Source organism: Desmodus rotundus, chromosome 6 (assembly GCF_022682495.2).
Source record: "Desmodus rotundus isolate HL8 chromosome 6, HLdesRot8A.1, whole genome shotgun sequence".
Lineage (NCBI taxonomy): Eukaryota > Metazoa > Chordata > Mammalia > Chiroptera > Phyllostomidae > Desmodus > Desmodus rotundus.
The window spans coordinates 6,068,085-6,087,170 of NC_071392.1; the positions used below are offsets into that span (position 1 = coordinate 6,068,085).

General features: G+C 48.9%; 1 protein-coding gene across 4 annotated transcripts in view; it reads left to right on the forward strand.

Annotated features, from left to right (window-relative positions):
* Positions 1 to 19,086, forward strand: part of ELMO1 (engulfment and cell motility 1) — a 468,564-nt gene that overhangs the window by 132,267 nt on the left and 317,211 nt on the right. For all 4 annotated transcript variants that reach the window (XM_053925918.2, XM_053925919.2, XM_053925917.2 and 1 more), the window contains one exon: positions 16,142 to 16,192. In XM_053925918.2, coding sequence (XP_053781893.1) covers positions 16,142 to 16,192 — 51 coding nt within the window. The remainder of the gene's footprint in view (positions 1 to 16,141; positions 16,193 to 19,086) is intronic.

Here is a 19,086-nt window from a genome sequence, read left to right on the forward strand (position 1 = left end):
GAGGAGCAGGGAAGAGATGCTGTCCTTCCATTGGTCTCAAGAACAAGGAGATCGCCAAGTTGTGGAATAGGCTACAGAGTGAAGAGCCGAGGGGGTCCCTGGTCGGTGGCTCACTAAGATAACGCGGGAAGAGGGGTCTTAGTCACCTATGACCACAGGAAATGGATTTGCCGGCAAACTGGAATGAACTTGGAAGAGGCCTTTGCATAAGGAGGCAGCCACCTGACATCGTGCTGTCAGCCCTGTGAGACCCTGAGCAGAGGGCCCAGCTGAACCTGCCGGACCCCTGACCCATAGAAACCGTGACGCTGCACCTTTGTGCTGTTCTAAGCTCCCTGGGTGGTGGCCCTTTGTTACACAGCAGCGACTGAAAGCCGCTGCACGGTGCAAACGTTTCCAGATTTCTCCACATGGAGTAAGATAGCAAGGCGCAAGACCGGAGTGAATGTAGGAGCTTGTTATGTTGTTGTAATGACCCCTTCTACCAGATGGGGAGTTTTTAGGTTACTAGGAGGCCTCATTATTGCTGCTGATTATTTTAATAAACTATATATTTACAAGCCTAAGCCCATAAAACATATTCATATTAATACAATACCGCTTTGTCTATTTTAGAATCTGAGGCATCATCTGAGGAATTTTTTTTCCTCTGTAGAACAAAAGAACTCCATTATTTGAAAACCACTGCCTTGACTAATAGGCACTTTTTTAAAAAAAGACTTCATTTTGGTTGTTTTAAGAATGTAACTGTTGGCGGGGAAAGAAGAGTGGGATTGTGCAAGGCTAATTTATAGTCAGCACATGGGTTTTAAATATATGTTTATCGTTAATTGTTCCCTCATTACCAAGTAATTCACAGATGTAAGACCGCCAACCGCTGCTTTGGATTCAGACAGATGAGTTTTGCACTGGTGATCCTGTTTTTGAAAGCAGAATTCATTTGAGTAGTAGTTTAAAATGTTTTAATCATGAAATATTTCAAGCATATAAAAAAAAGAACAAACAATGGTGAAAGTGACATCCCCGTACACAGTCATCTGTGGGTTGGTAGGTGCTGATGTTCGGCCTGGTGCTTTAGATCATGTCTTCAACAGCGTGCAAGGCCAGCTGAAATCCGACTGGATCATTTCTCCTCTCCTTCTACTTATTTCTTCCTCCCCAGAAGCAAATGTTTGCCTGAAATGGATGTATAGTATTCTCATGAATATTTGATAGCTTTTCTACCTATGTGTGGTATTCATGAATAATATAGAGAGTACTTCATTTAAATCATCGCTATCATACTGTAGGTAACATTTTATAATTTAGTTTTTCATTCCAAGTTACATCTTCAGATGGATTATGTGTAACGCCCCAGGGCATGAGGAAAGAACAGTTGGTTTATCCATTGTCCCGCCGATAAGCAGGTGTGTGCCCAGCCTGGGCATGACGAATAATAAGTGCTGTCATGCATACCTTGGACATGTACTCACGTGGCCCCGCTGGACAGTTTCTCTGGAACAGAATGCAGAGGCTGTTGCCTCCTCTGCAGGATTCTCATCCTTGGCTTTCAGCTGTGTTTAAAGTCAAGGTCATCCATAACCTGACATTGTCCTGTCTACCTCATTATACAGGTTTCCTGCCGGCATCCCCTAATGAAGGTGCTTCAGAGGAGGCAGAACCTCTGAGTCCCAGCTCTCTGCTGGGCCACTAACTAGCTTCCTGTTTTAAACAATCAAAATCACCTTTGGCCCAACTTGGTCACTTACCAACAGCGGTATCGCAGCATTCTGAAATGGTGTGATTAGTTAGGAGATGTGTAACAAGTGACATTTAAGATGCCAAAGCTTGAGCCCTGACTGGTGTGGCTCAGTTGATTGGGTGTCATTCCACAAACCAAAAGGTTACCAGTTCTGTTCCTGGTTAGGGCACCTGCCTGGGTTGTGGGTTTGATGTATACAAGAGGCCACCCATCAGTGTTTCTTGCCTTCTCTTTCTCCCTCCCTTCCCCTCTCTCTAAAAATAAATAAGTAAAATCTTTTAAAATGTCAGTAAATAAAATACCAAAGCTTGTGAATTATTATTTTAAAAAATACATGTTCGAATTGCCTCTCTCAATTAAAGGCACTGTCAAAAAAGTAAAATTTTAAAGGCACTGCCATTCACTTAAAATAGGAAAAACTTTACTAGCTATTGTCCAACGGCTTTCCAAAGTGGTTGTATCCGCCTAGGCCCACGCACAATGTAGGCAGAGACTAAGTCTACAAAAGAAATGCCTTCTCAGGCAGTTCATTTGGATCAGCTCTTGAGGAACACAGCTGTCCTCGTTGAATTAGACTGACCTTTGTATCGCTCACTGCCTTGCTGGTGCTTAGCCTGTAGGGTGGGTGCCCTTGGTGGGGCAGCCTCTGGAGACAAGGCCTGGATGTCCCGGTGCGGTGTGTGTGCTGCAGTGAAAAGGAGGAGAAAGCTCAGAGGCAGGGGATGAGTTTTTAATACTTTCAAGGGTTTGCCTGTTTAATTTTCTCTCTTACCGCTGTCATCCCTGCTCACTCCTCTGGAAAAGTCTGTTCAAACTCTCACTCCCTTCCTTGTATGTGGAGAGAGGGGAGAGGGGGCAGAAGGGAGGAACCCCAGTGGGGTCCAAGCGCCCTTACCCAGTCTTTCTCTCGTGCGTGCGTACTGTTGGAAGCTCCCGCTCCCAGAATGGAGCCCTGCTCTTCTAGGGCCTCTGTCTGGCCCCTTCTCAGAGCAGAGCCCTTCCTGTCAGGGCTGGAAGTGGCGGGTTTCGGGGCTGGTTCTGGACTGTGTTGGGAGCCTGTGAGCTCAGGCGCTGTCGACGCCTGGGGCTGGCTGTGACTTGGCTGCTGAGTTAGGACAGCCTGACTCTGTGGCTTAGGAGAGGGGGGTGGCGTAGGCTTCTTTTCCATTTTGACATCCTGGTGAATGTGGATCGATAATGGAACACAAGAAAATATATCTTAATTCTAAAAAGAAAATGCTGAATGATACCTGGGCCTCCTAGTAGGCGCGAAATAAATACCCACTGATTGAATGAAGGCTGGAGGATAGAGAAGGAAAGGAAACCTGTGCTCTGTCTGCACTGCGGGGGAATGGGAGGCCTGTGTTTGTACCTTTGCGGACACGAGTGGCCAGTTAGCTTTCATTTACACATATCCCGTGGCTATTGCTTCAGGCCAAATTATGATTCACATCTTGATTCAGTTCATTCAAGAAGTCCTTTCGAACACATTTTCTGTACCAGACCTTCTTAAGCATAGCGGATGAACAAAATGTGAAGACGCTCACTCTTGGCATGCAGATGTTCTTGTGGTTGTGGAGATGGACAGGAAATGAAAGAAGTGAACTAGGTATTTACTTTCAGATGGGGTAAGTGCCACGAAGGAGATAAAGGGGGTAACGCGGTAAGACACGGGGCCGGAGTGGGGCAGGTGTTGCTGTTGAGGTTTAGTGGGCTGGGCTGACCATAGAACAGAGATTCAAGAACAGTTCAGAAACGTGATTTGGCTTGGTTCAGGTTTACAGATAACCAGACGTAAATGAAATAAGGCGATAGCAGGGGGGACCTGGTTTTCAGAAATGAGGGCTTATGGCTTGTATTCCTCCAACTGGGTGAGCCCCGGGAAAGACTAGACCCTTGGGTCTCAGGTAGTCATTCTGCTCTTTGGATTTGTGCTCCCCAAGGTCATGTCTGGGTGCTGGTCTTCACCTTGGGGCTGTGCCAGCTCGGGGACCATCTGTTCCTGTGTGCAAGGCCCTGGATGCCCAGCTGTGGGCGTTGGCCAAGAGCGCTGTAAGGCATCAGGGACTGTCTCTCTGAAGAGGTGACATTTGAGCTAAGACTTGAGCATAACAAGGAGGCAGATCCTGGTGCTGCAGGCAAAGGAACAGCCAGTATGAAAGCCCCAGCACAGGATATGCTCGGTGTGGCAGGGAACCCAAGGAAATGGGACACTGAGCCACGGTGGGAGGTGGCTCAGATAGGATGGCTATGGAAGTGTCCAGGGCTGCTTCAGGCGAGGGCTTCGAAACTGCAGCAGAATTTGGATTTTCTTCTAAGAACGGTGCAAACCTACTTTTTGACCCAAGGTCCCTGAACGTGTATGGAAAGAAAGTTACACCTGTAGGAAAATGTACATTTTGCATTACTTCAATTACGTGTGGGGACAACAGCCACAACGTATAAGCAGTGTCTGTGCCGATGTTACCAGTGGAAGTCGTAGTCCTTTGCCCTTATCACTGTTACTGAGTGTCATTTAAAACCACTATACTGCATTGGAAGTTATGGTGGTTATTAGACCTTATGATATAGCTTGTCATTCCGTGCATTAATGCAGGGGTCAGCCTGGGGGCCGAGTCCGGGCTGCCACTTGGTTTTGTAAATAACGTTGATGGGAGCACAGCCACACCCGTGTGCCATGTGGCTGCAAGAGAGGCGTTCCGGCCTGCAGTGCTCTAAATATTTACATACCTGTTTCCCTCCAGAAACAGTTTGCTCATACCTGTGCTGCCGAAGCAGCATATATATTACCGTGATATGACTTTTAAAGTATCTGGGTAATTGTTAGTTTCTTGGCAAGCTAATGTATTTTATTTTATACATTTCAAAACATTTTGCAGAGAAGAGCTCCATAGGCCTCCAAGACTACCAAAACATTCATGACCCAGGGCCGGGGGGCTGGGGGGTGGAGAAAAGAAAGGACAAAGAATCCCGATTGATGGGAACAAAATGGCCTGACCCGAGTTTCTTCAGCTGAGATTCCCTTCCCCTCCTTAGTGTGGCAGGCTTTCCTGTTTCCGGTACCCAGCACCAAAGCTGCCTCTTCTTCATGAGTGGTGCAGTGGGTCCTCTCCACGGGCTGGGCACAGGCTTTATTAGCACAGTGTAGCTCAGTCCTCGTGACATACAGTCTCCGTGGGCCTGTCTTCGTGTAGCAGTGGTACAGGCCCAGAGGGGCTGGCCCGCGCATGCATTCACTTACTGAATAGTCACCGAGCACCTGCTGTGTGCCAGGTGCTGTGCCCAGTGCCCAGGTGACAAAGCTGTTAGTGGTGAAGCCAGGGGTTGACTCAGGCCCGTCTGATACCAGGGGCTGGGTGGCCCACACCCAGCAGGTGTGTTCTGGATGCTATGTGACACCACGCTGTCTCTTTGCAGCCAGCCAGCCAGCTTGGTCACTCCTGCTTCTCTGGCATTTCCACCCAGCTTGGTCCCATAGCCCTCCGCTCTGCAGGGTTACGCTTCTCTCTCCCTCCCTAGCCTGTTGGCGTTGCCTAGAAGAGGCCGTGTAGCTGCTGTGTCCCAGCTGTGGCAGTGTGCTCGGGTCCCTGCCGATGCCAGTGCCACTGCAGCGGCCGTGAAAGCTGTTTTTGGCGAGCAGGAACTTCTTTGCTGTGAGTGCAGCTCTCTCCTCCAGCCCTTTGTGGAGTTCTGGGAACCGCAGGCTGTAAGTCGCCCAACACAACCCAGGTTTAAACATTTGCGCGTGTGCTTTAATTGGGGGTTGGGTTAGAACTGATGGCAGGGAGAGGGGCCAGCAGTCAAGCCTCTACCTCAAAAAGATGAGAAAACCGGCCCACAGGGGAAGGCCTGCTCCATGTGGCCCACCCCAGCCTGGGCAGGCCCCTCCTGTTAAACCAGGGGCCCCCCTTCTCCCCTAGAAACACAAACAGTCGCTTTAGCTGGTGGAGCAGCTGGATACGCACAGTATCAGACATGTTCCCTGCTTTCTTTCCTTTTTTTTTTTTTTTTAAACATGTTGCAGGTGAAGAGCGATATTCCTGTGATTATCCACCTGGCCTTCAATGTTTTTACACACACACACACACACACACACACCATATATTCCATCAGTTTGGACTCACACTGCAGCACTTTCATTTTTGTTTGTTGGTTTAAATATTATTTTCCAGTTACAATCGGCACACAATACTATATTAGTCTCAGGTGTGCAACACAGTGATTAGACATTTATACAACAGTGGTCCCCCCAATATTTCCAGTGCCCGCCTGGCACCATACCTCATTATATAAACATCATTGGCTGCGTCCCCTGGGCTGTACTTGACATCCCCGCGCCCCCGCCATCTGCAGTCCTGTTCTGCACCCTACATTTTTCACTTCACACAATGTGACATGTTCTCATATTATTGAACACGCTTCGATACCAGAACTTTCATGCCTGTATTTCATGTCATTGGCCTGCTTTACCGTACCCCTATAAGTTTTTCTTCATTTGGGGAACATATGGAAGACTCTGTGTATTACTGAGGGGCCGTCAGAATAGAGGACCATTATTTGAACAGGGGAAATTTAGAGAAGCCGGGGTCGGTGTGGTGCAGTTGGGTGGAGCGTCTGTACACCAAAAGGTTGTGGGTTCGATTCAGGTCAGGGCACAAACCTAGGTTGTGGGATCAATCCCCAGTCAAGCAATAAATAAAATTTAATTTTAAATTAAAACGTTAATCTAAGGAAACCAACTAACTGCTAAAAAGGGGTAAAAGAAGGAGGCGTGGCAGCTAAGTAAGCCTGGAGTCTGGGGAGGAGTGGAGAGTTTAAGAGCGGGCATTGTGTCTCCCCCGAGGCTCCCAGAAGAGCACCTGGCTGCCCCGGGATGTCACTGTCTCAGGGAATAACGTAAGTCTGTGCTGGAAGGTTGAGTGCGTGGCACTGCTCAGAAGTGGCCCCCAGTAGGCCTCAGGTAGGGCAGGTGGGGCCCGAGGGGGCCAGAGGCCTGAGGGTTTCCACATTGAACCCTAAATACCGCACTGGTCTCCAGGCTGGGTCACTTCAGCGCCCTCTACTGGGGAAGTGTAGCATTCTCCCAGATGGCAAAGGGAGAACGCGGCAGGACGCCTTTGTCAGACTGGGCTGGAGGAAGATCAGTTGTGACTTAAGGGACAATGAATGAATGAATGAATGAATGAATGAATGGAATGCTTGGGTTTTCTGTTAGAGTGTTTTTTGTCTCCATTTTAAAAAAGGCTGCAGTGGACATCATTTGTCAAGTGTCTGCATCTTTGATGTTTCCATAGAGGAAAATGCACACAATTTGATTTTGAACACTTTTAGGGCTTTTGTTGAACCTTACAAAATCACCCACCCAAAATTCGTCCCTGTTTATTCTCTTTCAAATGATGCCTGGGAGGAAAGGCATATGTGTTTGTCACAGAAAGTACTCTTTATGAACTTTTCAGGTCTTGTTAACTTGGAGACTGGAGGTCAGAGCCAGGCCTTAGGGGCTGGAGCCTGCAGTCTGACTTGGGGGGACATGCCCCGGGGTGCTGGGCGGGGGCGGTGATGGGGGGTCCTTCATCGCTCACCCTACCTCCTTAGCTTACTCCCTTTCCACTCTGAGTCCCTGCTGCTGTCAGATTCATTTCCCTGAAACACCCCTTTCCTCACATCAGCAATCTTGCTCAAGAGCCTTAAGTGTTTCCTCTGCATATTTTACTGAGAGTTACAGAGAAGCAGAGGTGACCCTGGACACTGGGCTGCTCGCCTCTGCTCTGTTGATGAGGAAAGTGAAGCAAATTGCCTGAGGTTGCACAGCAGGTGAGTTGGCCCAGGTCCCACCTGGACCTCCCCTGCTTCCAGTCCACTGCTCCTTCCCGACTCCCAGACCCCTGCTGGCCCATCACCCCACCTTCCTACTGTTCTCCCAGGACAGCACCGGCAGTGAGTGATTTTGTGAATCCTGGTCCTCAGCCTGCGATGGTCACACTGTGCCTTTGCTGGTGGTGGCCCACTGCCTAGGTGGCTACAGCTGTCCCCCTCAGCTGCTGCACTCAAGGGCTCTGGCTACTCGGACTTCAAGGCTGAGTTCTAGACTCACACCTAAATAATGGCCTTCCATTACTTCTTAAGGAGTTGGGTACAGTCAGTTCTCACCCTAGGGTCTTAGAGGGACATGGGCAAGGCTTGAGCTGAGCTTTCAGTTGCTGAGGAAGCAGCAACTTTCCTGCCTTTCTAAGTGGGTACCTTTTTTTTTCTTTTTTTTTTTAGCAGTAGTGAACACTTAATAATGCTTGTTCCTTTAAGGTAAATATGTTCTCAAACCTACTGTTCTTTATGTTCTGCAAGTGGTGGATTAAAATGCCGAGGGGGACAGGCATCCTCCTCACTGGTCCCCTCGGGCTCACTGCGTCCCTGTAGATCTGGGAGCTGCCTGCCCATGTCCTTCCATGCCTTTCACCAGGCCTTCATTGACGGAAAGACAGCAAACCTCCCCCGTGGAACAGGCCCTCCCCCTTCCCGGTCTGTGTTCACAGCCCACAAATAGGCAGTCGGCAAGACATCTTACTTAATACCTGTCCCGGTCTTTCTTCTCTTGACATGGGGAATTGTATTAAGGGTATCTAGTGCTGTGGAAAGTAAAATGACTTAAGAGAAACAACCACTGAGAAGAGAATTGAGTGAGGAGCAAGAAAAAGGCATGGAAATGAAGTCAAACCCAAGTCCTTCCATGAATGGCTGGAGATGAGCTGTGAAGCTGTAGAGGGGGTGGTGGGACATCGTCCCTTGAGGGTATGTGACCCTGGGGAAGGCCAGAATATGACCTCTGGGAAATGTCAGTTGCAACAGTCTGCCACTCTTTCTTCCGTATTCTTCTTCCTCACCCCACCTCTCAGCCCCTTTCTGCTGGCTTTGGGGGTTCAGATTTTACTTTTGGGTATTTCTAGCATCCCTCCTCCAATGTTAGTCCTCTGTCTGGAAGCTTTGCTCTGTAACCTAGCAACTGGCACATCATATACTGTCCCCAGTTATCTCCTTCAGTTCGAAGATTTGAAGATCACTCAGGTGGTCCCAGAGGACACAAGGGACCGGGTTTCCGTGCAGAATCACTCCTGGTGTCGACTGAGCAGTGGAAGTGAAGGACAGTGAGCGTTACTTTGTAGAAATACATCTGAAGTAATGATGTCACGTCTGAGGTGGGGGGAGGAACAGAGAGCGAGAGCTGGAGAAATCCTTGGAGCTGCCTGATTGTGGGGTCACAAATGCCCCACCCCTGACTTTCTGTTTTCCTTGCTAAATAACAGGAAGAGGAGTAGAATTGGAGGTGGACCAGGAAACTGTTCTTCCTCTGTCTGGCTAGATCGAAAGTTGGCTTACTGAGACAGACAAATTTCAGAGGAAAAGTGTGATAACAATGACAGTTGTCTGCATGAGCTGGTTAGCAGTGCACACAGAGGCCCGAGACTCTGAGCCCCTTCTGTGGAGAAGCACAGAGGCACCCTGGCGAGATGCCGGTGACCGTCAGGGGCTGGCACGGTCTGGAACTGCTGGGCGTGAGCGAACACAGCAGCGGGCTGTAGCTGCTTTCGCTCACTGTCTGTAGCCCGGACCCTTCCCTGCAGAATCATCCTTTCTGCTTCTCCTATTTATTTGTCTATTTATTTATTCATTCATGTTTTTATTGAACCTATTGGGGTGACATTGGTTGATAAAATTATACAGGTTTCAGGAGTACAGTTCTGTAGCCCACCATCTGGATATTGTACTATGTGTTCAGCACCCCAAGTCAAGTCTCCTTCCATCACCATTTATCCCCCTTTACCCTCTTGAACCTCCTCCAACCCCCTTTCCCCTCTGCTCATCACCATACCGTTGTCTGTGTCTATGAGGTTTACTGTTATTTAGTTATTTGTTTAATTCCTTCACCTTTTTCACCCAGCCCTGCATCACCCCTTCCGCCTGACAGCTGTCAATCTGTTCTCAGTATCTATGAGCCCATTTCTGTTTTGTTTAGTTTATTTCATTCATTAGATTCCACATGGGAGTAAAATCACATGGTACTTGTCTTTCTCTGACTGGCTTATTTCATTTATCATAATGCTCTCCAGGTCCGTCCACACTGTTGCAAAGGGTAAGATTTCCTTCATCTTTATGCTTGAGTACTATTCCGTGGTGTAAATGTGCCACTGCTTTTTTATCCACTCATCTACTGGTGGACACGTGGGCTGCGTCCAAACCTTGGCTGTTTACAATAGCATTGCAATGAACACAGGGGTGCTTACAGACCTTCAAATGGGTGTTCTGGGTTCCTTGGGATGTTTTCCCAAAAGCAGAATCACTGGGTTATAAGGCAGATCCATTTTTAATTTTCTGAGGTATCTCCATGCTGCTTTCCACAGTGGCTGCAGCAGTCTGCCCTCCCACCAACAGTGCACAAGGGCTCCCTTCTCCCACATCCTCACCAGCATTTGCTGCTTGTTCATTTATTGATGATAATCATTCCAAGGTGCGAGGTGATGGCTCACTGCAGTCTTTGTCTCGTTTGCCTCAGTCTTCATGATGTGGAAGTTCGGGGCCCTTCCTCTCACAGGGCTGGGCAATCTCATGAATTAGGCTGGGGTGGTTGAAACCTTATTGGACTCATAGTGAAAATGCAGCTTCCCAGTCCCCTGAGTCAGTGGCTCTGGAGGTGAGCCCTTGACATCGACATTTCGATACACAGTGTGGCAATTCTGAAAATAAGATGAAGATCACATGACGAACGGACGGTCACAGACAGATTCCCAGAGAAGAGTGCGGGGTGGTTTCTTGGGGCTGTGAGTTGACAGATACCTTCTTCATTTTTGTAGAATTCCTGTCTCCATTTGGGGGGGCGCTCTCATTTGTTCCGTTCCTTCCCCACATGCTTTTCTCTGTCACTTAGTGGTGTTCCTTGCTAGCCAGAGAAAGGTGACCCTGGCTGAGGTCACCACTGCTGGATGGGCCCTGTACAAAGCTATTCCCCAGCCGTCACCAACAAGGTGGGTTGACAGGGTGGAGCTGGCCAGTGTGTAGCTCGTGGTGGTGAGGGGCATATGCGTGGTGCATAGCTGTAGCCACATCTCCACAGGTCAACTAGACACGCGGAACCAGTCGGAGACACGGCAGAGAGACTTACTGCAAGGAATTGGCTTACGCGATTGTGGGACTGGCGAGGCAAATCCCACACCCACAGGGCGGGCCATGAGGAAGAGCAGGCTGGGGCTCGGGGCTGAGAGCTGGGTCTGCCCCCCACCCCTAGTGCTTCTTCCTGCTCCAGGAACCCTCAGCTCTGCTTTTAAGTGCTTTCCATGTGTGGAATCAGGCCACCCAGGTCATCTAAGAGAATCTCTTCTACATGAAGTTAACTGATTCTGGACTTAAATCACATCTGCAAAATACCTTTCCAGGACCGCCGGAATCTGTGTTTGATTGAGTAGTATGGACAGCAGCCTCGTCTGGCTGACCCATCGAAAGAGCATCACGGGGGTCAGATGGGGATTTGCTGAGAACTGGAAGTTGGGTTTAGGCTGGGCTTTCACAGCACAAGTGGGCCTGCTGCAACCGTCAGGGGTTGGTGTGAGCAGCAGAGAATTTCAAATCAAGGGATTCAAAGAATCTCCGGGGGAAAGCGGTTGATGCTTTGGATTGGAGAGTGGATGAGTCTTTCAGGGAGTTTCTGTGAGGGACAGCCATGCCATTTGCCTACACGGGAGACCCTGGGAGTATCCCGTGTAGGGAGGGTAAGGGGATGCAGAAGAAGAGGGTGAAGAGATGCTCGAGGTCCCGTGACTACGGACAGTAAGGCTAGGGTTCTTGGCGTCTGCTGACTGCTGGGGGGGAAGAGTAGATAGTTTCTTCTCAGCTCAGATGCGTGGCACTCCTTTCTAAGCAAGAAAGACACACAAGTCTTGTTCCCAAACCATGAGAACTGCAATTCTCTTGAGTACTTACGGATCGGAAGCACCAAGCACAGATATGGCTGCCATCCTGCCGAGCGGGTCCCTTCCACGAGAGGACACATTACTAACAGCAAATCTGAGCTGGAGGCTCACCCTGCATACCCCTGCTCCTCCCTCTTTAAATGGTAAAGGTTGGTCCGTCTACCTTTTTGTGCCACGTCAGTCCTTTCTCTGTGTGTCCCAGGCTGTAGGATCACTCAGGACTTCGCTCTGTTCCCTGAGGACGTTTAGTCCAGATGTGCTGTTTCCTCCTCCCTCCTGAGAAACCCTCGCTCAGAGAGAGGGCCTTCTCCAGCGTCACCCCTTCTAGTAGCCTCCCCCATCCGTCCTGTCACTCGCACGTGCTTACGCAATGCCAGTCCTGCACTGTGCGGGCTGCCCATGACTCTTCCGTGGGACAGGTGTAATTATTATATGCCAGTCTCTCTCACGTGAGTGAATTCCCAGAAGACAGGAGTTACGACTTATTTAACTTGGTATCCCAGTGTCTCATCTATGGCCAGGCATACAGTCGGGCTAGCCATTGGTTCAACACCTGTTTATTCAGTACCCACCATGTGCCAGGGCAGAGATACTCACTGTTGTAGAAAGGAGCAGTATAGTCACGATAAACTGTCTCTTTTTGTGGAGGTGACGTTCTGAGGGCAGAGGGAGACCGCCAGGGAACAAGATAAGTAACATCACAGGCACGGGGGCCTGAGTGTGAGCCAGGAGCGGGTGCCAGGTTGCCAGAACTCCTCCTTGGCCCCGTCAGTCCGCCGAGAGAAGAGGCACATGTTTGCTAATGTTCCATTCTGGGTACGAGCCACTGACGTTAGGCTTATACTTAGGATAACGTAGATCACGCTGTTACTTTTTATTGATCAGATTACACATAGAGGCTAAGTAAAAACAAGAGTACACAGCAATGTACATTTTGGATGTTATTTTTGTGCTGAATAATGAACAGCTGACTTTCTTATTTTTAATTTTTCGGAGCATTTGCAATGTGCCAGACCCTGTTCCAAGCACTTTAAATGGATTATGTCATTCAGTCCTCGGAACACCCTTAGGAGACGGGCACTCTCGCCATTTGGTATAGGAAGAAGCAGGCACACAGCGATGCCACTGGTCCCAGACTCCCCAGGTGAGAATAGGTCAACCCCAGCCTGCCCTCGCTAACTGGAGACCCTGCTCTTAAGTGATGCTCTGCTCGGCCTGCGTGGAGTTGGTGAGATCGAAGCGAGCGCAAGGCTTTTCCTGCATTAACTGAGTCTCTGCTCCAAGTCAGCCATTTCTTAGTGACAGAAGCTGCCATCAGCCCTGGTCATAGATCCCATTGACCTTCCCAATGGGTCACCGTGGCTTCCCTCTTTGATTCTGGTCTACCTTTCTGTTAGGACCTTAAAGTTGTTAACACATACATTAATAGTTCTTTTTTTAAAAGAGTTTATTTATTTATTGTTAGACAGAGGAGAAGGAAGGGACAGAAACATCAATGTGTGGTTGCCTCTCCAGTGCCCCCTACTGGGGACCCAGACTGCAATCCAGGCATGTGCTTTGACTGGGAATCAAACTGGTGACCCTATGGTTTGTAGGTTGGTGCTCAATCCACTGAGCCACACCAGCCAGGGCTAATAGTTCTTTTACTTATATTTTTATTCCAACATACAAAACACTGATTAAAAGACACTGTTTCAGGGGAAAGGAAGAGAGAGAAGGCTGATGAACCGTAGCTGGGGAAGGCTCAGGCGGCAGGGATGGGACTGCTTTCTGAGCAGCAGCTGCTTCCACATGGGCACAGAGCCTCTGCCAGGCCTAGTTCTTACTGCATTCTCCGGGCCCTGGGAGGAGAAAACTTGGATCAGAGTGATAAAGTAGCTCGTGCTGAGTACGCACAGCAGGTATTTGAACCCAGCCAGCTCTGCCTGTGGGCGGTTTGAACGCTGCAGTGGTTTTGCACAAAGAATCCTCAAGGCCCTTGGGTCTCAGGAAGCTGGGAGCCTGCATTGCAGGAGACTCCATGGGGGCCTGGGGGCCAGCGGCTTCATTACATCTCTGTCAGACTCCCACCCAGCATCACCCACCCTGAGGGCCTCACAGGGACCCCTGGGAACCTGCAGAGCATTTGCTAAAGTCACTCTTCCATCTGTACTCTCCTGGACCAATAGATGAACTCCCCCCTGTAAGGATGAACACAAGGTCTAGGTCTTTGTCCCTTTTGCAGGGAAGTGGAGTGCAGCCTGGGGGTGGGGAGGGGTGGTACCCAGGTCCTCCCCACCCCCTCAGTGATGTTGTTTGTACAAGTAACATACCCTCTCCACAACTTTGGGTTTTGACCTTTAAAATGGGAAAAGAGTTATTATGATGGTTAAATCAGCATTACAAAACCCCTCAGCCCAATGCTTTTCAACAAATGTTACTTATTGCTATTGTAAGAAATGCTCCATCCCCACTCCACATTTGCATGAGGAGAGACTTGCTAAACCCTCCTGGCCTCTCCTCATCCCCCCAGGGTCTATTCCCTACTTGACTGATTGTTCGGGGAGAATAGGCTGAGCCCCCTTTTTCCTCTTGGGAAGGAACCTGCCTTAGCTCTTACCTCAACAGGCAACAACTCATCTGATGGCTCAGCTAGCTAGCCGTCTGCTGGTTCTTGCCCTGAGCCTCGTTCCTCATAATTGCTAATAAATGGGGTTCTGTCTTTTTTCATCTAGTGACTCTATTACTCAATTCATTTAGAAACGGAGCAAGAGAGAGGTATGCTGAGATTCTGGCTTCTTTAATATTCCACAGTTAATATTTGCTGTCTTCCTCTCCGGTTCTCAGAGTCAGACATTTAGAGTTGAAAGTAAACTTTTTTTAAATGACTGAAATTCATTTCACCATGTCATCTCGGAGCCTGCCCGCAGGTGGCCATTCAGCCCTTCCCCACACACTTCTGATGACAGATAATGACCACGGTGGCTTCCTCGAGGGGCGGCCCAAGGTGTCTGGCTGGGGGTGCTCTGGCTTGGGCTGGCATCACCCACGGAGGGTTTGGTTCTGCCCTGTTTGGCTCTCGGGCCTGCACGGGCTCCGTATACAATGTTCAGGTTGGGTTTTCTTTGGGAGACAGTACTGGCCTGAAGCCTGGCGGGGGGGAGAGCAAGCATTCTCCATGTTTCTGGCATCTTATCCTGAGAAATCCCCCACCTCCACGGTGCACTTGCCGCCTCCTCACCAAATCCTAGCTCGTGCCTTGTCTTAAACGAGGCCAGAGAATGAGCCTCAGGACATGTCCTCAACTAGGTGCTCCCAGGTGGGCCCTGCAGAGGTGCAGCTCCCATGAGGTCACCTCCTGAAAGCTGAGTGTGGTGCGTACTCTGGGGGCAGAAAATAAAACTGGCTACAAAATTCTGTTTTCAGTGCCAGCGATGCTACCTGAGAGCTCCGGAACCCTCACCTCCATGTGCTTGCCCAGTGGAGATGGACGGGCCGACCAGGGATCTGCTCCTGTCTGCTCTTTGTGCTTACCTTTAAGGCAACAGCCAGTGGGGACTAACAAATGATAAGACATCAGGCTCCTTAATAACCTTTAAAAAAAATAATAGCTTTGTTGACATATAATCCACCCTCCCACACACTGACCTGTCTAAAGTGTGCAACTCGGTGGTGGTTAGTACACTCACAGGTTTGTGAAACCATCGCCACAGACCGCTGTGGAGTGTTTTTTCATCACTCAGGAGAGGAACTCTGTGTGCGTTAGCATCGGTCTCCATTCCCTCCATTGCCCCGCCTGTGGAGTCCCCTACCCTGCCGCCCGTCTCTGTGCACATCTCTGTGTTGGACAGTTCACCTGCAGAACCACACAGCGAGCAGACTTTGCGCCTGGAGGCCGTCTCCCAGTACACTTGGTCAGCGCTCCTCGCATTGTGGTGTACATCGCTACTTCATTTCCTTTTAAGGCCGAACGACATTCCATTGCGTGGGTATGCCCCACTGTGTTCGTCCGCCCTTCCGGTCATACACAGGCCGCGCAGCAGGTGGTTTCCCCTTCTTGGCTGTTGTGAGTAATGTCTCTGTAATAGTAACATTCAGGTACCATTGTTGTGTGGACGTGGGTTCTCAATTGCCTTGGGTATATATTAGTAGAATTACGAGGTCATAGCCCTTTAAAAGCCTTTAAGATGGCTTTTTTGCTTTGCTATTTTGGGCCCCGTATTCCCATTCTTTGGATATATGTTCACTTCCTCTGTGCTGAGTGCTGTCTGTGACTTGATATAAAGTTAGCACATCTGGTACCCAGTTTAACGTTCTTTGTAGAAATAACTAAAAATGATTCAAATGAGGATAAACAGACATAAGAATGCTTATTATAGTCTCCACTAGATCATACTCGCCTTGCTCTCTTCTGTACCAAGCTTCAGTGGGAAGGTTTACAAAGACTTTTTTTTTTCTTTTCCAGAATCGCAATGAAATAAAAAATGGCACTATCCTTCGATTAACTACATCTCCGGTAAGTTGACCTTCGTGTATAGCTTCCCGGTGAACGCTTTGCTCTCCTGTTCCCCTTTACGTGATTATGGATATTAACATTTGCAGATGACTTCAGTGCAAAACAGGTTGTTTCTGGAATGTCCTCAGGTGCAGCTTCTAGGTAATCAGGAAAGCCCCTTCCTGTACTTCCCATCGCAGACGAGGGGCCTTGGTTCCAGGTGAAGTTGCAAGTAACTGCTGTAAGGGCCAGTTAAGTGGTCCTCCTCACACCTCTCACCTTACAGCCGGGATAGCTCAGCTCCACGGATGGGTTCTTATCCACCTGCCCTCCCACCCACCTCCTGCCGTGAGAGCGAACTCACACAGCAAACAAACAAAACCAGAGACAGCCTGTTACTTCCCCGTAAAGTCAGGGTGTGTGTGTGTGTGTGTGTAAGTGTGCACGTGTGTCAGAGAGGGTTTCAGCATGTTTCCAGTCTGCTCAGTTATTGTGACAGTTCATACAAATGTAGTTCAAGAAATACTGGCGCTTACGCTGTCGCACTGACGGCTGATTCGGGATGAAACGTTTTAAAGATCTTCCAAATAAAAGCCGCCACGCCGAAGGCTGGAGTACTCAGACTGCTGTCAACATGGCCTGTCTCCGTGCTTCTTGCCGGCTTGTAGATGCTTTAGGTAGTGCCGTTCCCCCTGTTTAAACTATATTATTTCACGGTGCATTTTCTTGCTTTCCTAAAAAATAACCTGCATGAAATACACCAAGTGTTACTATTTTCACTCTGCATATGTGATGAAAACTGTGTCTCGCTCTCATTTTCAGCTTCTACTGAAGCCATGTGGTGGGCTAAAAATAAATTTAAAAATTGGGTAAAGCATCTGGCTAAAATTAAATTGTGGGTACTGTAACTACCACAAATTCTTCTTGCTGAAAATTATATTAGAGAGGCTTAAAAGCACCGAAACGTTCTACCCAGTAACATTTTGAACCTAAACACAGTGATGAGCTCAACAGGACGCAGAGCTGGACCTGGCGGGCCTGGGTGCCGATGCCTTCTTTTCCACTTCAGGGTAAGCGTAATTCATACTCACTTTCCAGTGGCTACATGATGAGCTGAGACATTTTTGTCTGACTTAGCACTGATCTTCGCGCTTGAGTCAGCAAGAATTAATTTGACCTTGAGAGACCATGGTTTCTCTGGGTTTGTATAGTTCCTGTTTATCCTGCTAAAACTCCTCATTTCCTTGCTGGTCAGAAAGAGCACATCTCGCATTTTGTTTCGTTGTAGAATTAGGCTGCGTTTTTAGTTTTTATTTTTTAAATCTAGGCCTTCTTTAAGCCCAAGAAGTCAGTTCTCTCTCTCTCTCTCTCTCTCTCTTTTTTTATGGCCACGTGTTCACGACCCAAATTTCCACAGCACTAAGCCGCTCCGTGAGAGAAGGCTGGGTGTCTGGCAGAGGGAAATCACTGGGTGTCGGGGAGGCACACACACACTGACGCCACGGCGTGGCCTGGCTCTGTCCAGCACAGCGGGGTTCGTCCTGTTCAGGCAGTGACCTCACAGTCCCAGCACGCACAGGGACAGATGTGATAGCTCGTGCTCGAGGAGGTATTATTATAAGATGAAGTCCACCTGCAAAAGCCTGGCTCCCATATTCTAAAGAGCAGTGGACCCCACACTGGGACCCTCAGAGGAGCTTCAGGATGCAGGTGTCTGGGCATTTCATGAGAAGCTCACTATGATGTCTGGGAATGGAGTTCAGGGCCCCGTGTCTGAAGGAAGCGCTTCATGGTTGGCTGTAGCCGCGTGTCTGGATTTGGGAATTGCTGTGTAAGCCGGATATTTTGGATTTGCAAACTTCACTTGTTTCTGGTAGATTATATTTCTTATTATTTCATGTTTAACTGAAAAATATGGTTCAGCATATGCTAACTCTTTCACTTTTCCCATGTACACTAAAAATATGTTTAAGAAAACTGTCTCCATCAGATTTGCTAGGAAGTGTTAGAGAGCCACAAAGAAGCCAGCACTGGTGTTACACGGGCTTTTACGGCCCCTCAGCTACCGCAGCGGGACTCTCTCTGTGGCCAGGCGAGAATGCACACGCACCCCCGTGTGTGCACACCCCACATGCATGTACACACCCCCACACACTGCACACACACGCTCTTGTTTCAGATCATATGCAGCTGTGCTGAGTTCATGTCTACTCTCTCAAAGGTGGTGTTTCTGTTGATTTTTGTCGATGAATTTGTTTTCTGTCTTCCTCTGTCACAGAACAACCCTTTCTGGATTGTTTCTAGCAAAATGGGGGATTGATAAGAAAAAACCTAAAAAAAGACTGGCGTTGTTATTCTTATGAAAGCCCTTCCAGTCGGCTGACAGTCCTCCTCTGCGCCGCACAGCTCAGTCAGCAACTGGAGTGGCCATGTGCACACACGTGCTGTTCGGGCGTCATGTCTCTACCCGTGTCCCGTAGCATGGACATACAGCCATGGGCGTGCCCAGGAATGTGTGTGAGTGTGTGTGTGTGTGTGTGTGTGCACGTGCAGTCAGGGTTTGGGGAGTTTCCGATGCTGCAGCTAAGCGGTGTCTTCTTCTACCTACTATGGCAGTAACAGCTGTGCAAATGGCCCCGGAGGTCACAGGCTGCCTGGAGCTGAGTTTAAATAAATTTTGGCTACTGTGCTATGCGAAGAAGCGTGGGGTTGCCAGACCGTTGGGTTCACTTCCCTGAAATTTTGTTGTAAAAAGCCCTCACAATAAATCTGTTTGTCCTCTTGCAGTGAGAAGCCTGTGCATACAGCACAAGACTCGCAAGGACAAAAGGGTTGATAAAGTTTTATATTTGGAAAGAATTCCAGAAGCAAAGTCAAAGCCAGCAAACTGTTGGCAAAAAGAGCAAAAATCAATT